At 52.5% G+C, this 21,681-nt stretch overlaps 1 protein-coding gene across 7 annotated transcripts in view; it reads right to left on the bottom strand.

Annotated features, from left to right (window-relative positions):
- Eml1 (echinoderm microtubule associated protein like 1) overlaps window positions 1-21,681 on the bottom strand; it is a 146,139-nt gene that overhangs the window by 18,739 nt on the left and 105,719 nt on the right. For 2 of the 7 annotated variants that reach the window (XM_005390420.2, XM_005390425.2), the window contains exons 4-11: window positions 19,967-20,098; window positions 10,371-10,399; window positions 9,443-9,499; window positions 7,089-7,218; window positions 4,477-4,626; window positions 3,737-3,806; window positions 1,872-1,982; window positions 999-1,094 (exon numbers count right to left, since the gene is read on the bottom strand). In XM_005390420.2, coding sequence (XP_005390477.1) covers window positions 999-1,094; window positions 1,872-1,982; window positions 3,737-3,806; window positions 4,477-4,626; window positions 7,089-7,218; window positions 9,443-9,499; window positions 10,371-10,399; window positions 19,967-20,098 — 775 coding nt within the window. Of the gene's footprint in view, window positions 1-998; window positions 1,095-1,871; window positions 1,983-3,736; window positions 3,807-4,476; window positions 4,627-7,088; window positions 7,219-9,442; window positions 9,500-10,370; window positions 10,400-19,966; window positions 20,102-21,681 lie in introns of all 7 variants that reach the window. The other 5 variants (XM_005390419.2, XM_005390421.2, XM_005390422.2 and 2 more) reach the window with 5 other exon arrangements.

Genomic DNA, 21,681 nt, shown 5'->3' with positions numbered 1-21,681 from the left:
GAGTCCTTCCCGGTTCTACTTCCTGGAACTCTGCCTGTGGCTCTTCTGAGATCTTGTGTGCCATGTCTGGCTCTTTGCAAGCCACTTTGTCACCTCTCACTCCATATCCTGACCTCCAGGACCTGCACTCTGGTCTACTGAATCCCTGAGCGTCCTAGTAGAATTCACTTCTGTAAAGACAGAACCTGGGAGATAGCTTGTCTTTGGTTGCTTCCCACCTTGCAATATAGTGAGAACACCTGACAGTCCTGCCCGGGACAGGAGGCAGGGCTGCTGCAAGACAGGAAATACAGCTTCCTCCCCCATGAGAGAGAAAGCTGCTCACTGAGGTATCTGGTGGTGGGTGGACGAATAATGTTACCTGACGGTAACTGTCATGCCAGACACCTAAGGTTATCTGATGGCATTTCTAACGTTAGGTAAGTAGAGTTCTCTAAGGTTAACAGATGCCAAGAGGAGGGATCTGAAGCTGATTCTACAGAAATAGGACTCCAGTGACAACGTCAATGGGAGAAAAACATAAGAAAGCTTAAGGAACAGGCTCTGCGTATGACAGGTCTGCAAAAGGGAGCCAAGGCAGTGAGAGGCTGAAGGAGGTGGTGGCGGGGACCTAGCGCTCGGCTCCTCCTTGTCCTCGAGTCCGTTGCGCTTTGGAGACCCCTGCAGGTGGCAGCGGCCCCTTGTACCTTGGGGCACAGGTGCCCACCTCCAGGGCGCCGCCCACTGCACTGTGCCAGGGCATGGCGGGTACCAGGGCTTTGAATGATGAGGGAAAAGGTGAGCAAATCAGTAACTGGGTGCATGAAAAGGACAGTGGGAGAGGAGGACAAGCGTCACACGGTGCAGACAGGACTCAGGAACCGCACCAGCAGGGGGCAGGGCGGGCCGAGGGACCCTAGGGTGCAGGGGTCAACCTGGGACCCGCGGCCCTGAAGCCTGCCGAGAGGGGGCCCCGTGAGAGAGGCGACAACACAGTACAGGCCAGGCTTGGGCGAGACCTTCACATCGGCCAGTCTCTCCTCCTTCTGCCAGTCCCACACAGACAGCACGTGGTCATTGGAGTCGTCCACAGCACACAGGTAGCTGCCTCCGTTCTGAAAGAGAAAGGCACCCACAGGGAGACTACATCTGAGAACAAAATGGCTGGGCGTGATTCAAAGGCACATGCCCCTCATTTTCAGCAGAGCCTGCCACGTGAAGACCGTTCGCCCACTGCCGAGCCTGCGCGCTGGGCTAGGCAGGGGCAGGGTCAGCAGGTGAGTGTGGGGTCACTAGGGAACCAGAATGGGACAGCAAGGTTCTTTGCTGCCAGGTTCCAGGAAAACCAGGAGCTCAGTGCTCCTGCTCCCCGAGGACCATGTCCTGGGCAGGCCCGACCCAGGCTTCGCGGCCAGCTGTGGACACTGCTACTGCAGGATCGTCCTGCAGGACCACAGGGAGTGGAGTGCGGGGGCCGGAGGGAACGCAGGCACTGGGTGTGCGTGTGTGCACGGGTGTGTGCATGTAGTTTCTGAACTGGATGAAGACATGGCTTAATAGAGTGCAAGCGTGGGTCTGTTGAAAGCCCTGATGCCTCTCCACCCACCCGTGTGCTGACAGCAGGAAGCCAGCCCTGGTGGGACGCAGAGACCTGTGGAGTGAGTGGCATTCAAGGTCAGAGCAGGCGCATGCTTTAAGCAACAAGAGGACAACAACTTGGGGAGGTGGGGCGGCCCCCTTCTTCACCACACCCGCGAGGCTGGAGATGTTTCCGGAAATGCTTGTCCCTGATGGACGGAACCAGCAAGCAGGGAGGTTCTACATCCACCCGGGTGGTAAACTCTTCCCCCACTGCGGCCCTAGGCTGTGACACCCACAGGGTGCATACTTACGGATTTTGAAAATGCAATGCAGGTGACAGCCCGGTCGAAAAAGCCTTTCCCAATGACATGCAGCGTGTTCAACGTCACGGAATCCCAGATGCGCACATGGGGGAGTAATTGCTGTTTTGGGAAAAACGCAGTCACCAATTGTGACAGTTTACGAATTCCTCTCCGTGTTGACGCTACAAGATTACTTGGGCAGTAACTTGAATTGTGTCAAAGCAAAGGTCTTTTCGCACACTGGAGGAGCCTGTCTCTCCATGTAAATGAGATGTTCCCAGTGGGAGGCCCGAGCCATGGGGCCACCCGCTAGGAGACGCCCACAGAGTCTTAAACTTGGACCAGCTTGCTCTGGACATCCAGATGTGTTCCTGACTTCCAGATGTTACAGCTGAACACCGACAAGAAAAATGGCATCTCCTATTCTTTTAGAGTCTGTCTAGGTGCCAAGGTGTCTGCATGTCGAAGTTCATCCAAATAGACACCACCAAATCATATTAAAAGCCTGACATTCCTTGGTCCACAGGAGCAAAAAGAGGCCATTTAATTATGCACAAACACAAATTAGGATTGTTACAATTTGTTCAAAATCTTTTTCAACTGTGTCATGGGTTTGTTTTACTAATTTTTCTCTTCCTTGCAGAAAAAAGCATCTCATTACCAAGCAAAGAGACAGCAGGGCATTGGGTGAACTGCGCTCCACTTCAGCCAAGTGTCTAAGTAGCTGGGTGTCTGGCCATGGGGAATGAACCCAAGACCTAGCACCGAGATGCATCTCCGGCTCTGAGCGTTCCACTAGGTTTCCCAGGCTGGGCTTGAACTTGTGATCCTCTTGCCTCAGCCTCCCCAGAGTGCTGGGCTAAAGGAGTCTGAAATACACTTTTAGGTCACAAGAGGCAGAATAAATGGTTCAGTACTGATTTCAAAGACGTGTTCATGGCCATGTAACATAAAAAAAAGGTGAACACTCGTTCCACTTATGTGAATTTACGTAACAGTTGTCCAATGTCCATTATTTTTATTGCTTCTTGTCAAGGGTAGAATTTTAATGAAAAACAGGATAAGGTTAATATTTAAAATTTGATCTTACTAAAATACTTCCTCAAATACAGTGGCATTCATGTTTTCTGAGGGAAAACACTGATAAAAATGAAAGCGCTCAATGTGATTAGTACAATCTTAAGCTACACAAAAATAGGTATCAAAAAGCTACGCAGAGTTTTGTGTAAGATGTGACAACACGAGCTGGAGGTGTATAAGGAGTTGGAAGCCAATTCTGAATTGTTCTGTATTGTGTTAAATTCACTAACTCCCTTTCTTGTTCTTTAAGATACAAGTTAAAGTCTCACGGAAGTGCCTACGAAATCTGTGTGGACCCCCGGCCACTTACGTGACCTCCACTCAGGGACAGGCCCCACGGCTGACGTCTGGACCACAAGACGTGGGCGGTGAAGGGTGTCCCCACCCAAGTGACTATGTATTGGGATTTTACATTTACTTCTTAAGTGTGTATGGTCATGTTTTAACGCTTAGCAGGAACAACGCTATTTTTAAATTTCCTGAAATTAAGATGCCCTCAAGGTTTGTTTGTTTGGGTTTTTTTTTTTGGTACCGGAAATCAAACTCAGGACGTTGCATTCGCCAGCCAGGTGCTGTGCCGCTGAGCTATCGCCCTGGCCCTCTCCAGGGTTTTTTACTTGAAGGCCACTGGGATGTGAGGCATGTAATCTGTAATAAAAAAGCCCAGTGAGGGGTTCAGAGGCAGTTGGCTGCTGTAACACACCTGAGCAGGCTGGCTGGTGAGCAGTATTATTTTCAGGAGACAGTTTTGCATTGAGTTGTGTTACACAGATATGAAGAACACGGCCACCCACCTTTCCGTCCTTAGACGTGCCCGCGACCTGGCCGGTGGCTATGGTGATCCGGTCTGGGTGCACTGCTAGGCTGAGAAAGGACAGACGTAAGATGCTGGCCAGTACTCTGCGGTTAGCTACACTGTCCTTCACCAAGCAGAACTGAGTCAAGAACGTAAAAGCGAGGAACTGCCTTGCCTAACTCCACGCGGACACACGACGAAGTCCTAACGAGGTAACTCGAGCCTCTTTCACTGCCTCTCAATCCTCTAATTTCTCACTGAGAATTTCCAAACTTAGCAAAAATCCTCCCGTGCCAGAAAAACACAGCTTCCACCTCAGAACGGCTTGATCAGTCCATGCGCCCTTTATGAAGAAGTCACCCTGAGGGTGTTGAATAGAAAAGGCAGCTCGTCTTTTGCCAACAGGCATCTGATCACTGACCAGCGACCCCGGGCAAATACAAACCTCCAAATCCAGGAGTGCATGCGCCCGCCCTTCCTTGGCGCCACACCAGCTCTGAATGAGCTGGGCCACCAGCAGCCGCACCCCCGAACAGAGCGGTTTCACTTCTCAGCAAAACCCCAGCCCGGTTAGAAGCCCTGAGCTCAGGGTGTGTCGAGGAGGTAGGTGTCCACACAGACGGAGGAGAGCCGAACACAAGTGGCCCGCGGAGCGGCGGGCGGCACGATGACACAGAGAGCACTGCCCAGGGACGGTGGCTTCTGCCGGGAGCGGCGGCACCGGGGGCGGGCACTCACCACTTCACGTCGTCGTTGTGGCCCGCGTAGTGCCGCTGCAGCTGCTCCTCCACGTTGAAGAGCACCACCACGGACGCAATGAAGTACACGGTCTCGCCCGTGGGCAGCAGGTACAGGTTGTTCCGGCAGTCGCGGCCCCGGTATCCATAGCTGCGCACCCGTCAAGGTGAAAACCCACTTCCGCGCCAGCCCACAGAGCCGCGGCTTTGTTCGGTGGGCACGGGCAAGAAAACCCCACGCGGCCGGCCGTTACCCTCATTTTCAGCCTGAAACAGTGTTAGGTTCCAAACACCCCGGCCCCAAACCTCTCACCCGGAAGGCAGGGGATAAAGTCGGAAACCGTCGGTTAGGTGATGGGAATATGTGATCCATGTTTTTAACTACACATAGATTTGGAGAATTCTTTAAAAAAATCACCGAGGCTACGATGAGTCTTTTATTGTGATTGAAAGGTGAAATCTTTTACTTAAAAGAGAAAAAACTTTAAAGTGGTGATAAAAGTCCTCATAAAGGGTACAAATGACACATCAGTATGTACCAGAGGGAATAAATGTAGGTCCTCCTTGCCCTGCTTGCTAGGGATAATTAGTCCTGTTACGATGCCGGGATGTATACTTCCAGGCCTTGAGAACTCTTTGGAGAGAAAAAAAATCACTTGAACTTGTGTGTAAAATATAATCCAGCACCCCCCTCCGCAAATTATTTGGAGCTCATTTTACTGTGTTACATTTCCTGAGATGTGAATAGCAAGCTGGCTGAACAAACGTGTTTTTGAATAAATATATTTTCAATGTGTTTTCCAGATTTCCCTTAACTATTTCATCAGCCATAATCAGCAACAGAGAGCTGACTCCTGCGATGACACATGACCAGGAACAGGTCAAGCAATGCCTGTGACCTCTGACCCTGAAAGAAAAAAGTGTGTATATTGAGAGAGAAAGGGTGGCAGCAATTATTTAAAATATCTAAGGACTATGACTGTATAATCGCAGATGCGGAAGCTACTGTCCAAAGTAGCACCTGGTAACTCGGTTCACAGCCAGGCAAAAAAAAAAGATCCTTAACCAATGTCTGAGGGGAAAGAAGGGTTCTTTCTGTTTGCTCTGAAATCCGCACAGACAGGATCGGGGGCACTGCAGGCTTCCTCTAAAGTAGTAACTGAATAACTAAGTTACCGGGAGAAAAAAAAAAAATTAATTTAACTTAATTCACCTTAATTTAACTTAATTCACCTTTCCCCAGATTCTGTCTTCTTGATTTTCAGCTGTTTTTCCGGAAGCTCAAACTTTCCCAAACCTCTTCCTAGTGCAGCCTCCATCGGTCCTGCTATGAGAACTTTAGCTGTAGGGTAGATTTCAGATTTTGGTGCCCTAGATTTCTGGAGGAAATTTTCCCTTTCTAAAAAACGCAGGGTGATCTCCACGCCCACTGTATACATGCCTGCAGTGCCACTCCTTCACGTAGCGCTTGAGTATTCAGAGTTTTCTATTACAGCTTCAGTTATTCGGTGCTGACCTTGAACTTGGGCTCCTGAGGCCCGCCAAGTTCCTCAGGTAAAAGGGAGAACACGAGCCCCTCCTTTCAGGGTGTCCCCCTTTCTTTGGGGGTAAAAACTTGTAGTCAGCACAGTTTAGTTTCAACCTTTGCTGCTATTCTGAGACAGTCTCATTATGTAGTTCAGGCTAGCCCTGAGCTCACTACTATGTAGCCCAGCGGTCCTCCTGCCTCAGCCTCCCAAGTACTGGGAGTACAGGTGTGCACCACCACACCTGGCTTAGTTTCAATTTTTGGTATTCCCATTTTCTCATTTGTAGGTTCAGTATTTTGTTTCATGTTCACTGCTGTTTCCTTGTAAATATGTACGCACTTTGGGCTTTTTCATCTGCTCTGGAACAGCTGGCCAAATGACAGGACCTGCTGGGGACAGCCAGCTCTTTCCTCCTCGCTCTGGTCCTAGACTGTAACCCATTTGTTACTGTTCTCACGAGGCCTGCTTCTCTGTGAGTTTTTAATCATTCCATTCTTCTGCAAAGATTGAGATTCAGACCATAAGTGGTGATGCATTTGTCCCGCCCCTCCTCATCCCAAATGCATCCATGCCCTCGGATCACTTTGCACTCTTTTGTATATTTTCAGGGCGATGATTTTGTATGCATTTGCGCAAGGACCACAAACACTTCACTCGGGACCAATGAGCCAGCTGCTGTCGTAACTAGCTGCTCCTGCTTGGCTAGGACGCCATGCTGGATTCTCACATACGACCACTTTTGTAGAAATACATTGTGTAAGATGTAAGAGTAAAATTTTTTGATTTTTAAAAGCTTCAGAAGACTTAAACAAGAAATTCTTTGAAAAAAAAGTCAGGCATGGTGGTGCACACCTATAATCCCAGAATTCAGGAGGCTGAGGCAGGAGAACTGCTATGAGTTCAAGGCCACCTGGACCACATAGGAAGACCCTGTCTCAAACAACAACAACATTTAAAAAAAAAAGAGAAAGAAAAAAAGAAATGCTTTAAAACCTTCGGGGACTTTGACTTTATGAAATTCTACAACTTCAAGCATTCATGAGCTGCTCCCTCGGTGTGAGCCCCCGCCACGAATAAAGGATACACCCATTCCAGCTTAAGCCTCTTGGTGGGCAGTTCTACTTTTGCCTCCAAACTGTAAGAATCCACTTGCTCTTTGGGCATGTACATGGTGACAGGGCGTCCACGGAGAAACATTTTGACATATCCTTCTTCTACAGAAAGAACAAAGATGTCAGCAGGACAGCCCCGTGCCTGGGACACCAGATGACAAATGTTACTCCTCTCTAGCCGGGCAATGCAAAAGTGAAAGTTTCACCCTACATCATTTGTACCGAGTGTCGCAGGGGAAAAACAAGTCACTGGCCATAAGATGAAATGCCTTGAACCAAGAGCTGGGGTCCTGTTTGCTGTGGGCATTCGACTTACACACATGAAGTACGTGAGAAACTGTAAGAGGAGGGCGGGGCTAGACGCTGGCAATTCTGTCCTGTGAGATCTTAGCGCTCACACTTCGTCACAGGAGGGGAAAATGAACCACCCCCAAAATCACAATTAACGCCAAAAATCCACTTCAAATTTTTTTTCTTTGACTCGAATGTATCCATAATCTCCAAATTCATGAAGTAGCTTTCAATATTTAAATTGGTTTGTTTTACAGAAGTGTAAGATCTTTGTGTATCTTTCACACCGGGCAGATTCTTTCAAAAGGGGAAAAAGCAAGACCAGTGAAGAGTGCACAAAAGGGATCAAAAGGAAAACGCTCAGAAACAGCTAGAAATGGAACAGTAAAGGACAGAAGCCTGGAGAAAATGGATCAAGAAGCAGAGCTTTCTGGAGTGAATATTTCTATTAAAATAACTTTTGATTTTTACTAAGTTACAGGGGCAAAGTAAAAAACACTAATATATGGAGCTGGGGCAGCCTCTGGCTCTTAGAAAAAAAGACTTGGGGTGCTCTGAGCAGGGTTCTCAGGATGTCATGAGAGTTCTGAGGGAATTCTGCTCAGATTCCGCACCGTTGCCTCCCTGCAGGCTGAAGGACTCAGTCTTTGCGGCATTTAAACTGGGCGGGTGGGACCAGAGATGGCTGCGTAACTCAGCAGGGGAATCACTTGCAGAGAGGAAATTGGTGGGAAAAAAAATCACAAAACAATGACAGCACCATAAGCAGAGCTGCGAGTCAGTCTTGTAAGTCTGAGGCCTAAGGCTTTGCAAACAATGCCACATGCAGTATTACTTAAAAAAGAAACAGGACGCTGTTTGCTTTGATGTTACTGCGTGCAGGCGCTCCAGGCCTGCTGTGCGGGAGCCCCTCACTGCACGTTAGGCTCGGCAGCTCAGGAAGGGCCAGGGCCATGCTCATCTCCACACACGCTGTGCCAGCTGTTGCCCATCTGAGTTAATCAATGCGTGGCCACCTCTCCCGTGGCAGCCACCAAGGCCACCCCTGCCACAGGTTCTCGTGGCCCCCTCCAGGGCATTTTGCCCTCCGTTGCCAAGCTGGGAGCCCCAAACTGGATTTCATCTCACGCTTGGTCCATGACAACCCTGCCTGCTCTCAGCTGCTGGGCTGAGGGCTCTGACTGCCCCGGGGCACGCATCTTCCTCCACCCCACCGCCAGCGCCACCCTTGAGGGTCCTCCTTTCCCAACAGAGGTGTCCCTTTACTAACTGACGCCCTGCCCTGCCTCGGAGCCTCCACTCACTCATGCTGCTCTTTCCTGAAATCTCTCTCTTCTCCTGGGCTATCACTTAAACCTCCACCGGTCACACCGCGCAGTGACCATAAAGGCAGGCTGCGAAGCACTCAGCAGAGGAAGCTTAGTGAAGAGCGAGTTGGAAATTCAAGGAGAATCAATCCCGTTACCTCTCCGGAAGGCAGGCCGCAGCACACACAGAACGTGGGTTAGGAGTGGAGGTTATATAACGGCATTTCCACGGGGCACGGAGGGTGGGCGTGTGTGCTCAGTATCTCTGAGGCATCTGCTTGCGGGTGTTACCTTATGTACTGATTCAGAACCCTGACTGAGACTTACACGTGGCATAGTTTGAAATTACTGGGCCAGGCCTGGACGCTCTATCTAAAATGAGAAGGCAGCCAGGAAGAGCGATGCTTCGTCAGGCGTTAGGGTAACAGCACACATCACCCAGCGGAAAGGCGCCAGCGGGGAGAGGCCAGCAGCAGCGCAGGACTCGTGGCAAACGTGGGGCATCCAGGGCTCGCCCTATAGCTCTCTTCCGGTTTACATGGGGGTGAGAATTCCTGTCACCAGCCAATCATCAACCCAGATCCAAGTAACAGCCACGTATCAGAGCCCAGCCATGCAGATGCTAGCGGGCTCCGCGCACAGGGCGAGTGGAAGTGCTCTGGTCTGGAGACAGCGTCCTGCACGGAGGGGGCAGAGCGCCACGGGCTCGGGCTCAGAGTGCTGCCTACCTTTGCAGTGTGTCACCCGGCGCTTCCCTTGGGATTTCGGAGACAGGGACAGAAGGGCTGGACAGAGAGACAAGGGTGCTGCAGGAGCGCCGGCCTGCCTGCCAGGGCCGGCCGGCCGGGTGCCGCCTACCCCTGCCGCTGGACACTTGGGGCCCTGACACTGCGCTCGCGCGGGGCCTGGCTCCACGTGTCCCAGAAAGGACATGAGCACCGAGGCAAGGCGGGCAGACACAAACCCGCCGAGTGTCTTCCTTTAGGACGGCGGGCAGGGGGATGGGAAAATGAGTAACTACACGAATTTATTTAACTAGTTGCACACTTATAAAAAAATTTTTTTTTTTTTTGCATTTTACATATACTTTTAAGTAGGGTCACTATGCTCAGAAAACAGTATCTATCTTATTACAAGGTGTGCTTCAAACAGCTCTGCGGAAGGGCATGTAGGAACCGTGAGTCGGCGTCTAGGAAATCATAGGCAGAGAAACAGAAGCCGCTTTCAGACAGTTGTGTAACCTGATGCGCTGGAAACCTTCCCTCGGGGGAAACACACCTGTGGGCCGCACGTCCGGTTAGTCAGAGGGAATAAACAGGCAACAGATGTCTCCAGCGGGGAAATGCCAGGAGGCAGGGCTGGTGGCCCGTCACCCTGACCTCTCCCCTGGCGTGTCCCGGTGGAGAGGCAAGGGCAGGTGGGAGGCAAGGGCAGGTGGGAGGCAAGGGCTTAGGACTGTTTCACAGGGGCCTCCTGACCCCCGCCCCTGCCACCGGCTCCCACTCTGGTGACACAGACATCGAAGCTGCTTCCCGGATGTCAAAAGCCCCTGGGGAGCTGCTGCTTATCCACCCCAGCCCAGGTCCGAATGACGGCCACTTCTGAAGGCCGCTCACGCGAGCACCGGACACCATGCACAAAAGAAGTCACGCTTACCTGCACTGAACACAGGCTCCTTGGGTTTGCTGTGAAAATAAACCAAAGACAGCTTTTAAAGCAGGCTGAGACCATGACGGTCGGGAATCCCGCCCAAGCTCGAGGACAGCACCTCGGATGGACAAAGTCATTCCTAGGGGCGGATGTCCTTCAAGTAAGTTCCACGAAAGACCCCATGTGCCAAAGGAAGGCCTGGGCTCTTGATCTTGTCCACTCCCAGCTCCACAGCCCCACGTGACACCCGTTCATAAGAAAGCAAAACTGGCTTCTTCACGAAAGGAACGTGCAGAAGCAATGCCCAACAGCAGGCGGGAGAGGTCGGACTCCTGAGTTTATACCAAAGTTGTGCTTTTTGGGAGAAGTGCTGGGGGAGGCAAATGCTGGGTTAATCAAGGTGGGAACGTGAAAGGGTTTGTTTTCCTTCCCCACACTCTTCTGACAGACTTCACTTATTTAAAGAAGGATCTCGTGGGTGAGGATGCTGAGCGCTGTCTTCTGAGCAAGAGGGGAGGCTGGGATGGAAGGGACTCTTGGGGGCTGCGGGGACCGCACTGCTGACCTTGGCTGCCCTGGGCCACGCCGCCGAGCAGGCTGAGACCACTACAATGAGGGATCCGGCCCAGAGTCGAGCACAGCACCTCGGAGGTACCAAAGTCATCCCGAGGGGCAAGTGTCCTTGAGGAAATTCCATAAGTGTCCCCACACGCCAAAGGAGGGCCAGGCCCCAGCGTGGCCACCACTTCCTGTTGGGGTCCCCCTCTCCAGGACAGCCATGGCGAGCTAGTACCACCCCCACCCCACCAGCACGGGGTACCGCTATGGTTTGGGGATGGTTTGACCCCAAACTCTATGTGCTAGAAGCCTGGTAGTCACACAACAGTGTAAAAAAGCAGAGATACCTTTGTTTTCATTTTCTATTTTTTATTTACTTTTTTGAGGCAGGTCTCGTTATATAGTTCAGGCTAGCCTTGAAGTCACTATGTTACTTAAGTTGGCCTTGAATTTATAGTGCTCCTCCTGCCTCAGCCTCCTGAGTGCCAGGATTTCAGGTGTGCGCCAGCCCAAATAAACCTTTCCTTTATCAAGTACCCAGCATCAGGTATTCTATTACTCAATACTAAACAGCCTGAGATGAACAGGAGGAAAGCACATGACTCACTGCTTGACTCCAACTCTAGCGGACCCCAAAGTCTGTGTTGTTTCCCCCCAGTGCCCAGCTTCCCTGCTCTGCTTTACGATATGGAACAAGACGGATCAAACAGGCAGGAGCCGGAGGAACGCTGGCTTCACCACCACCCTTTAGACCCCGCGTGAGGCTCAGGTACTGTGTATGTGCTTGCATAATGAAAAAAAAAACTTGAGCGGATAGACTTCTAATATTACTTCTTAGTTTTAACTTTGAATACAACAAAGAATTTTCTTGAGCAGGCAGTGGGGGCTGCTCCTTTGCTGAGGGTTGTAAAGCGGCTAGTGCTCTGTTCTAACGGAAGTGGCCCAGTCCGCCACTGGCTCAGTTTTCTAAGTTCTGAAGTGTGGTCTTTGGGACTCTCACACTGTAAAAGCCCAGTGTAACTCTAACCTAAGGGCCTAGTCCAGGGGTGGCAGACCTTTTAGAGCTTTCAGTGATAACGAATGGCCCACGGGGGCACACATGTCACCCGCCACTGGCCCGGGCCTGCTCTCCACTGACTGCATCTCCCTTCCCGGCCTCCCTGCGGCTCTGTGAACCTGCCATCCACACTGAGCTCTGTTCCCTGTCCCTCCGCAGGGACAGCAGCCCTGAACACACTGTGAGGCCCCCGCACCCAGCCCGGCCTGCTCTGCTGCTGTCTGCGGCTCCAACAAACTTAGTTCGTTTCTCCTGCTGGGCGTCGACCCCACGGGAAGGAGCCCTCTCCTCCTGCCACTCTGCAAAGGCGCGCAGTGGTGGCCTGCCCCTTTGGCGAGGAGCTTGTCACTCGCAGGGGTCCAGCCTGGTCCACTCGGTGGCCTTGGCACGATGGCTGTGACACTGGCTTGCCTGGGTGGTCCCACAGTCAGGGTGGCACCTCTGCCCCTGAACCAGCCCCAGTGTTTTCCTGAATGGGTTGAGGGCATTGTCCTGCACTCCAGGTCCTGGACACACGGTGACTTGCAATGCCATCCCAGTGACCGGCCCTGGAGCAGGGCTGACAGGTGCCCGATGCCAGCTGAGGAGAGACACGAGTGTCTGACCGTGACCGGGAAGCCTGGGTGGAGGGAGAGTCCAGGACAAGGCCAGTTTTGTCACTTCCAGGCCTTATTCAGACTAAAGCCCAAGCTGTGGCTGGGACATGGAAATAAAATCACCAAGGAAGGCAGAAGATTCTACGATGTCAATAGTAATTGCTTGTACAAATTGTCCTTATGCAGCTTTTTTACTAAAGATAAGGTCACTAGGAACCTTACTTCTTACTGTTATTATTATTATTATTATTATTGAGACAGGGTCTCTCTATGTAGTTCAGGTTGGCCCTGAGCTCCCTGTATAGCCAGGCTGGCCTTAAACTCACAGTGATCCTCCTGCCTCAGCCTCTCCAGTGCTGGGATTACAGGTGTGCGCCATCACATCCAGCTAGGAACCACCTACTAAAAATGTGTCCAAGTCACTGGAGACTTGACTGGGGACAGAAACTACATCTTCCCAGAGTCTGCCAACCAAAAGGAACCCAAGCTTAGCAGGGTGGGTGCAGCACAGACTTGGGTGTCAGCTGAGGCTCGGCTGGCGCTTTCCCTCACGGGCAGAGCCTCTTTCTGCAAAACGGGAGCAGAACCTCTGTGCGGTGCAGGTACTGACAGATTAAACGACCAAGAGATGGAGGAGAGGGGGACACAAGAAGCATCAGAACCCCCATGAGGAACATGATCGTGCACCGCAAACACGGGCTTGTAATAAAACTTTAAAAATTAAAAGGGGAAAAATGAACCCCAAATCTGTATCTATTTATATATCCACACCTATCTACCTGTATCTATCTACAGCTACATACAGATACAGGTATGAAACATGTAACAAAGTGCCCAAAACATTGTTGCTAATTAATCCTACTTCCCTCTCCCTCTAACTTCACCAAGAGCCTCTGTGTATCTCTGGGCTCCTCTACAGTTGCAAACTAAACTTAAAGAGTGCCACCCCCAGTGATTCTAAAGTATATTCAGGGGTAGACGACCCCAGAGCTGGAAACGGGAAACAATCTTCTCAGTGAACATAGGCTCCTTCGAGTCCCTCGGCTTCCAGCGACTGCTTCCGCGTGGGCTACCATCCTCGACCCGCAGGTGGCGCTACGCACCTAGTTCTTCAACAGCACTGGACCTTCTATGCGGCATCCCTTCCTTGGACACATCTTACTGAGCAGTTTCTGGGCACAGCCGCACGCCAGGACGTGGGGGCCGGAGTTAGGGTCACAAAGTTAGCAACCGAAAGGCACCCGCTTCAGACTTGGGGACGGGAAGGTGTGGCAAGAATGGGGCAGCCCCAGTAGGGCCTGTCAGGATGTGTTGGAGTGGCCCAAGAGCAGCCCCCACGGGCCTGCCCCAACCCCAGGCAGAGCTGGTCACCCGAGGGGAACATCCCAGTGCTGGGCTGTGGCTGCCTCAGGACCACTCGTGAGGTTAGCAAGTCAGCTACTTCTCACCTAGATCTGCATGTCTTCCACGAAGTGTAGCCCTGGGTCCTTCTCAGCACACTGCGCTCTCCAAGCTTTAGCTGCTTTTTCTGCAGCGTCATCTTTCCCACTGGCTTGGGCTGAGTCTCACCCAAAGGAATACAGCCAGCCTTGCCCTGGGTCCCCGTGCCGCTGCTGTCTGTGGGCGGGGGCCGATCTGTGCCACTCGGGGTGGGTTTTGTGGGTAGCAGGTGAGCCCCTCAGACGGTTGTTTATTGAGTGAGCAAAGTGAAAGAAACTGCAGAATTTCTAGTTCCTTCCTTTGCTGGCTGGAGGGAGGACAGGGACAGGAGCTGGGGGGTTAGGGCGTGTCCCCAAGAAGAGGCAGGTCCAACAAGGGGCAGCACGAGACCTGTACACACACCTGCCTGGTACGTGGGGTGGGGACAGCAGTGCGTGGGGTCACCATGGAGGAGCGGGCCAGCCCATGGAGGAGCCCGCACCCAGGCCTCGTACCAGCCTGCAGAGGGCGCACCATTTCCCGGCCACGGAGGAAGTCCTGAGAGGGGCTCATCACTCACAGCCACGCAACAAAAAGCGGCAGAGCCTGGTGACAACTTGATTTGATTACGGCTATAAGACTGCCATCAGCCTCCCTCTCTCTCTCTCTCTCTGTCTCTCTCTCTCTCTCTCTCTCTCTCTCTCTCTCCTTTATTTCTTCACAGGGTCTGGCTCTGCAGTTCAGGCTGGCCTTGAGCCCCATCACACCCAGATAGGGCATCACCACTGTAGCCGTCTTTTGTTATACTAATTGGGATAAACAGATTCATACAACGAATGTTTGCTGCATGCCTATGTGCTAGGCATGGTCTTAGGTGCTGCACCGGACCGACCACCTGAGTACCTACCCCCAGCACACTTCCTGGACGTGCACCTCTTTAACTCATCCCCACCCCCCCAGCACCGGGAGGGGTACAGGCCGACTCGGAGGGTACTTACTCAGCAAGCGGAAAGCGGATCACAGCACGCACAGCTACTGTGACGTCTGAGTCGTACCGAGTGCAGCAGCACCCTCGAAACAAAGTGGATGAAGTGTGACGCCTGTTAGCTCCAAGGCCTCCGAGGGGTGAGGTCGCAGGTGACTTTCCTTTCCTTCTTTTGCACATCTGGATTTCCTAACAAGTTACTTGCAATAAACTCCAAAGCAGACTTTAAAGCTCTTACTGGAGGAAACTGTGGACATGTGGGAGAGGTGTGGACGCTGGGGCGTAGGGGAGGCTGAGAGGTCTGCTGGTGAGGGCCCCTGAACCCCAAGAGGCTGAGCATTAAGATTTAGATGACAGCTCAGGCTGGGTGTGGTGGCCCATGCCTGTAGTCCCTGCACGGGGGAGGCTGAGGCAGGAGGATCACTATGAGTTTGAGGCCAACCTGGGATACATACTAAGACCCTGTCTCAAAAGTTAATTAATAATTAATAACGAACAAATAAATATCACAGCACCATTGTGTAGGCACCAAGCTCCCAGCACATGCACTCTGGGGTGAAACCCAAACCATAGTATCACCCTGTCCTGATCTGGACTAGACACGGTGCTGTCTCCCCAGCGGCTGCCCTGGGGAAGGGCGCGCCAACAGGAAGTGGCTTTAGGAAGCTCCCGGCTCTGTGGTCCCCGACTTCTCTGTCTCGCCCGGTACAGGCGTTCAGGGAAATGCTTTCTCCCTGCAACACCTCTCCCTCGCCTTTCCCTGCACCGTGTGGGCCCCAAGGGCCGGCGGTGGGTGTGGGGTCAACGCAAAGTTGCCAGCAAGTGGCTACAACATTTCCTGTTCTAAAAAAATCCGCCCGGGGTGGATTTACACCGAGATACAGGGACTTGCCCACTCAGTTGTGGATCTTAATTCGGAGTGTGGTAACTGAAACATTTTATTTATTTTTTATTTATTTATTTATTTTTTTGGGTTTTTCTCCGGTACCGGGAACCGAACTCACGACCTTGAGCTTGCCAGGCAGGCGCTTTGCCGCTGAGCTAAATCCCCAGCCCCAACTGAAACGTTTTATCAACCTAGCAACTCTGATATAAACTGTGCTTCTAAATAGCGGCACAGTGCCTGTCTGGTAAGTGCAAGGTCCTGAGTTTGATTACTGGTAAAAAAAAAAAAAAAAAAAAAAAAGGAAAAAAAGAAATACTCTTTTAAATTAAAAAGATCCTTATAGATTACTATACTAGGTACATTATACAAGTCTTCCATTAGAATGTCATTGCTGGTTCCCTATTTAGATTTAATAAGTACTTCATGATGACATGAATCACTGTATAATTACTATTAATTCACTATCAATAATACATACAGTAAACTATTACATGGCCCTACATTGCCTTTTTTTTCAAAGCAAGCTTTTTCATACAAATAGTAAGTAAACTCTGTTAAAATTCTGTGGTTTGTTACAAGCAAAATACTTCAAGCTGTTAACTGTTTTAAAATGAAGATTAAGATTGTATCATGTCAGCCCAGCATGGTAGTACACACCTGTAATCCCAGCACTCTGACAGGCTGAGGCAGGAGGATTGTGAATTTGAGTCCAGGCTGAACAACTAGGTGAGAACCTGTCTCAAAGTAGAAAATTTAAGAAGGGCTAAGGATGTACTGTAGTATGAAGATCGTGGGTTCGGTCCCCAGTACTGCCAAAAAGATATCCTGTCATGTCACAAAAAAGACTATCAGACCCAGTTAAATGAGATACAGGAGCGAGAAGATTAAAGCTATTATAAAGGATACAGTTTCTAAGGAAGTAAACATGCAATTATTTTAGAATAAATTACTGTGTTTTGGAAAATGCCAGTGCTGGTGACTTCGAAAGCTCCTTCTGCTCAGCAGTGCACATTTACACGGTGTACACAGCACAGTTTACAGCTGCTGCAGTTGTTGCCGAGAAGCACGCCGCTGTGGAACTGGTTTTCTGGGTAAAGGGAGCCTTTTTCTAATTTGTGCGAGAGCCTTTCGTGCCGACCGCAACGGGGTGTGACGCACTGTGGGCTTTGTAGCTAATAATCTCTGACTGCTGCAGGACAGCGCTGCCGTGTGTCACTCGCGCTTCTCCACAGCGGGCCAGGCCGGAAGCTGCAGCCAGGACCTCGTTCTCCCGGGACAGCAGCGGGCAGCGCCGGGTGTAGGGACGCCTCCTAGAGTCCTGGGGCTCTGGCCAGGCCGCCCGGGGTCCCAGCCACTCAGGGCCCAGCACATGAGACGTCCCTCCCCGGCAGCTGGGAGCAGTGTGGGGAGGCACCACACTTGGATTATTTCCCGCAGCTGCGGTTAGATTTTATCCAAGCCTGGCTGTGCTCAGAGGACTGTGTTGCTAATACAAATGTCTAACACGTGGGACGAGAGAGGAGGCTAAGCGCCCCACGTCACTGAGCGCCCTGGTCTTACGCGGGGGAGCCAACCCTGAGAGCTGCGGAAAGCCTCGAACAGCGTCTGCCTGTGCTCCACGGGCGTCTCCCCTTTGATGATCGCCGGCTCTGATGGCTCTGTGACCTGCGCCAGGCACCCTGCTTGTGGATTCCTGGAGTCAGTGCTGTGTTTGTACCTAGACGTCTCCAAGAGGCTCGGGCGGCCACCGGCGGGCCTCTGGGCGGTGACAGGATTGCAGGGCCTCGTGCTGCCTTGCAGCCACTTGTGGGGCAAAACCTCAACAAGGTGACCTAAATTACGCCTGTCCTTCTTTAGGTTGTGGCTGTCCTCTTCTAAGCAAGGAAGAAAGTGACTGAGACAGTAAAATTCGAGGGAATCGGATATCCAATCCCAATTTCACAAGGCGCTTGGTGGGGGGCGCGAGGCCGCAAGTGGCCGACAAGCCCAGAGCTTGGGGCCCTTCCCATGCTGTCTTGCTGCCCACAGCCACCAACTGAGCACATGCTTTAGCTGTGACACAGCCCCCGGAGCAACGACGTGTGGTCTAGTGCGGGGCAGGGCGGGGGCCAGAGGCCGAACGCTCTTGAGATCCTACCTGCTGTCCTGTTTTGTGTATGTGGTTCCGGGGATCGAACCCAGGGCCTTTGCACTGACCTATGTCCCCAGCCCAGTTTGGATTTTTAATTTTGAGACAGGGGCTCGCAGAGTGGCAAGCTGTTCAGACTGGACTTGAACTTGAGCTCCCCTTGCCTTGGCCTCGGGAATGCTGGGGTCACAGACAGGCGCCATGCGTTCAAGTCTTGAAACTTCTCTCTGCGGGCTGTCTAGACCCGAGCCGGCTTCTCCAGTGGGTGGGAGGCCGGAGCAGCCAGGTGGGGAGCTGCCACACGGGAAGGGAGAGGGCATGGAGGAAGCTGCCAGCTTGGCCTGCGGCTCCCAGCTGCGTCTCTGCTATGCATCCCAAGAGGCCTTGCGGGTGTCCGTCAGTACCAGCGGTCACCAGGGGAGGCGCAGCACCTTCCCGAGGCCCCAGCCACTCAAGAGGATCACGCTACGCTGGCCTCCTCCAGCCCCGGGTTCTAACGAGGCGAAGGACTTGTTTTTACATAGACGCTTTCAGTTGTCCGCATTATTTTTAGAAAATGATTAATACACTCCCCCAGCCCCTCACTCCCAAATCAAAATTTCCTACTGTGGCATTTCTCAAAAATCCCTTTGTAAATATCTTTTATGGAAATATTTACCCAGCACATTTACCAAAGCTGTAGGATTTAAAAAGATAAAACAGATTTGGGGTTTACACAATGCAGATTCTTTTTGCAAATACTTAATAAAAATCAGATGTGCCCAGAAGAAGCCAAGTTTACAAGAACTGCCAAGATCTAGACATCTGAGGTCAACTTCTTGGTGCACCCCAAATTCTGGGAAGCCTTCAGGGCCACGCCCCTCCCCCCGGCTCACCCTCAGCTGCTGCTGTGACCACCTGGCCTGATTTCCAAGGTATTATCACCCAATTAGCATAATCTTCTAACAGGAAGCACTAAGAGTCTAAATTAGAAGACAGACCTTCTGTCCATGGTTTCTGAGCGAGCTCTTTAACTGACTGTGGACTTGATCTGCTATAGACTGCGAAGTAAGTGTGATTTTTTCTATAAAAGGAACCTTGTAGGAATACAACTGGAAAAGAGGTTAAGCGTCTTTTACAGGACCGAATCACAACAGATTTACAAACTTGGAACCTGTACAGCCCGCGGTTTGGAGTGAACTGCATTATGACTAAGCCTTCTCCTTACATGAACATTTGAAAAGAAACATGGTTAGCCTCTGGAACTGAAATTTCTCCCCGAGCTTCGCTAAACAGAGAATAAAATTAAAGCACAATGTTTAAAGAGAATAAAGCATATTAGGCAGATACACACAGGAAAACCGACCTCATCTATACATTTTTAAACGTACACTAAGCTGTTAAAATGCCCTAAAAGTAGCTAACAAATAAAATGTTACTATCCATTTCACAGATACTTATAATAACCCATTATAAACTAACCTCATAAGAAACCCTCAGAGTTAGGAGTGAAAGTAGGTCAGGAAACCAGAGAGAAAAATGTTTCCTATTTCTGTTGTTAGCTCCATATTGGAGTCTCTGACAAATTATAAAATTACAACGCTTGGCTCGTTTTGTGTCAGAAAAATACTGCTGACAGTCTTAAACCAGTGCATTCCACTGATCTTACGATGGGAGCAGGTATACCAGAGGGGGGCCGGGCCTCATACACAGGTCCAGGATGGCTTCCAGGCTCGCGGGACTTGGTACTAAGCAAATTCTCGGGAACCACTTACGCCCACAGGACAGCCGGGAGACCGCGTTACGGACGTTTGCCCTGGGCAGGAGCTCGCGTGAGCTGTGCTTGGCAGTTCCCCTCAGATGCCTGTCTGGTCGGGGCCACGTGGTCAGGAGGAGGCCTGGGCCTGTCTGCATGCAACAGGCCCTAGACTGTCCCCGGCACCAAGGGTAACGGGCTGTCCCAGCAGGGCCCCTTGACTCGAGAGTCCCCTCACCTTTCGCTGTTCTTCTTGCCGCTGGAGGAGCTGCTGGTGGAGCCTGTACGGTTCCGGCCTCCCTTGGAGTCCCCAGAGCTCTCCCTCCGGCCGCCAGGGGACACGCGTTCCGAAGAGCTGGTCCGCTTGATGCTGCTGAGAGGGGCGACAGTGACATCCTTCCTGCTGCCGGCCCGCTGCACTGCTGAGTGTGCACTACACGGGCCCTGACGCTCCCGCGTGGACCTGACAGCCAGAGGGGTCCCACGGCCCTGGCCGCACACATCAGAACACTTTCCAGAGCATTGTGTGGAATGGATGCTGCGGTCAGCACAGGAAACTGAGGCACAGGGTGGGGTCCCCCTGGTGCTCAGCCAGGGTGACGTCACCCCCAGCAGGCAGCTGGCAGTGTCTGAGGCAGTTCTGGCTGCCACCGCTCAGGGAGAAGTGACGATGACCGGCCCCCAGGAGGTAGAGCTGGGGACACAGCCACACATCCTACGAGGCCCAGGGGACCCCCAGCAAGGAACTACCCAGCCCCAGGCACCAGCAGTGCTGCCGCGTCAGAGCCTAGGCTGGAAGGCACGCAGGCAGCGAGAGGGTGCCAGAGGCCAGTGATGACAGGCACGCCCGCCACATGTGCAGTGCCCTCGGTGGAGGCGGCGCCTGGCCAGGGCAGCAAAGCGGTCAGCTTCATGCCACACACCCAGAGGGACAGTGTGGCTGGCATCAGGAAAGGGAGGCCTGGGCGGCTTGCTGCAGCCTGGGATTTCGGGAGAAGACCGCATGAAAGGCTTGGATGCGTTGTGACTACGCAGGCCAAGAGCCTGCCTCTAGGAAAGGGAAACTCGAGATGCAGGAAGCCCACAGGCTCGGAGCAGAGCCAGGCCCGGGGCGCAGGAGGACAGGCCACTTCCTTGCGGATCACGCAGCGGCCAGGTGCTGCCTCCCCGGCCCTGGTGCTACAGCATTTGGGGAGCAGGCCTAGGAGGTCACGGGGTAACCAGGCCGGAGCCCTCACGAATGTGATCAGTGCCTCTGGAGAGGGAGCCCTTGCGCCTCTCCCCCCACGGGGGACACAGCGAGAAGAGGCCAGGCTGCGAGCCGGGAGCCCTCGCCTGACCTGACTGTGCTGACCTCCGGGCGAACGCAGGCTTTGGGGTCCTGGAACCACGAGAAATAAATTTCCGGGGTTCACTGGTCGCGCTGCTGCCGCAGCCGCCCCAACTCGCTGAGACAGAGCGCGAGGCGGCCCTTTCAGCGGCCGGCCCGCTGGTTTTCGTTATCTCTGTCCCAAGCATGCTTGGGATCTGGCCTCCCCGTCATTTCCCGGCTCTGTGGAGCCTCGTGAGGACGCTCCATACGGACTGATTAAGAAAAAGGGTGACAGGTGACTGCTCACTCGGCATCCCCACTGTCGCCCTGCTGCAGAGACAGGAGCTGCTCGGATGTCACCCCGCTCCGAAGAAGGACAGGGAGCCAGGGATGGCGGGGACGCCCACGGCTGTGGTGGCAGGGGCAGACACAGGTCTGAGACCTGTCTGCCGCTTGCTGGATGGCTCGGGACAGGACCGTCCATCTGGTGGCGACTGGGGCCCGGAGAAAGTCACCGAAGGAGGCAGTGGTGAGCGGAGGGGACGAACGGGAGGGCCCCGGAGAGGCTAATGTAGGCGGCTCGAGGCTGACAGTGGAGGCCGTGGAGCGGGGGGGACCGTGTGGTGGGGGACAGCGTGGTG

This window comes from Chinchilla lanigera, unplaced genomic scaffold (assembly GCF_000276665.1).
Source record: "Chinchilla lanigera isolate Chin_1 unplaced genomic scaffold, ChiLan1.0 scaffold00037, whole genome shotgun sequence".
NCBI classification, from domain to species: Eukaryota; Metazoa; Chordata; class Mammalia; order Rodentia; family Chinchillidae; genus Chinchilla; species Chinchilla lanigera.
This window is presented reverse-complemented; position numbering and strand designations above follow the sequence as displayed.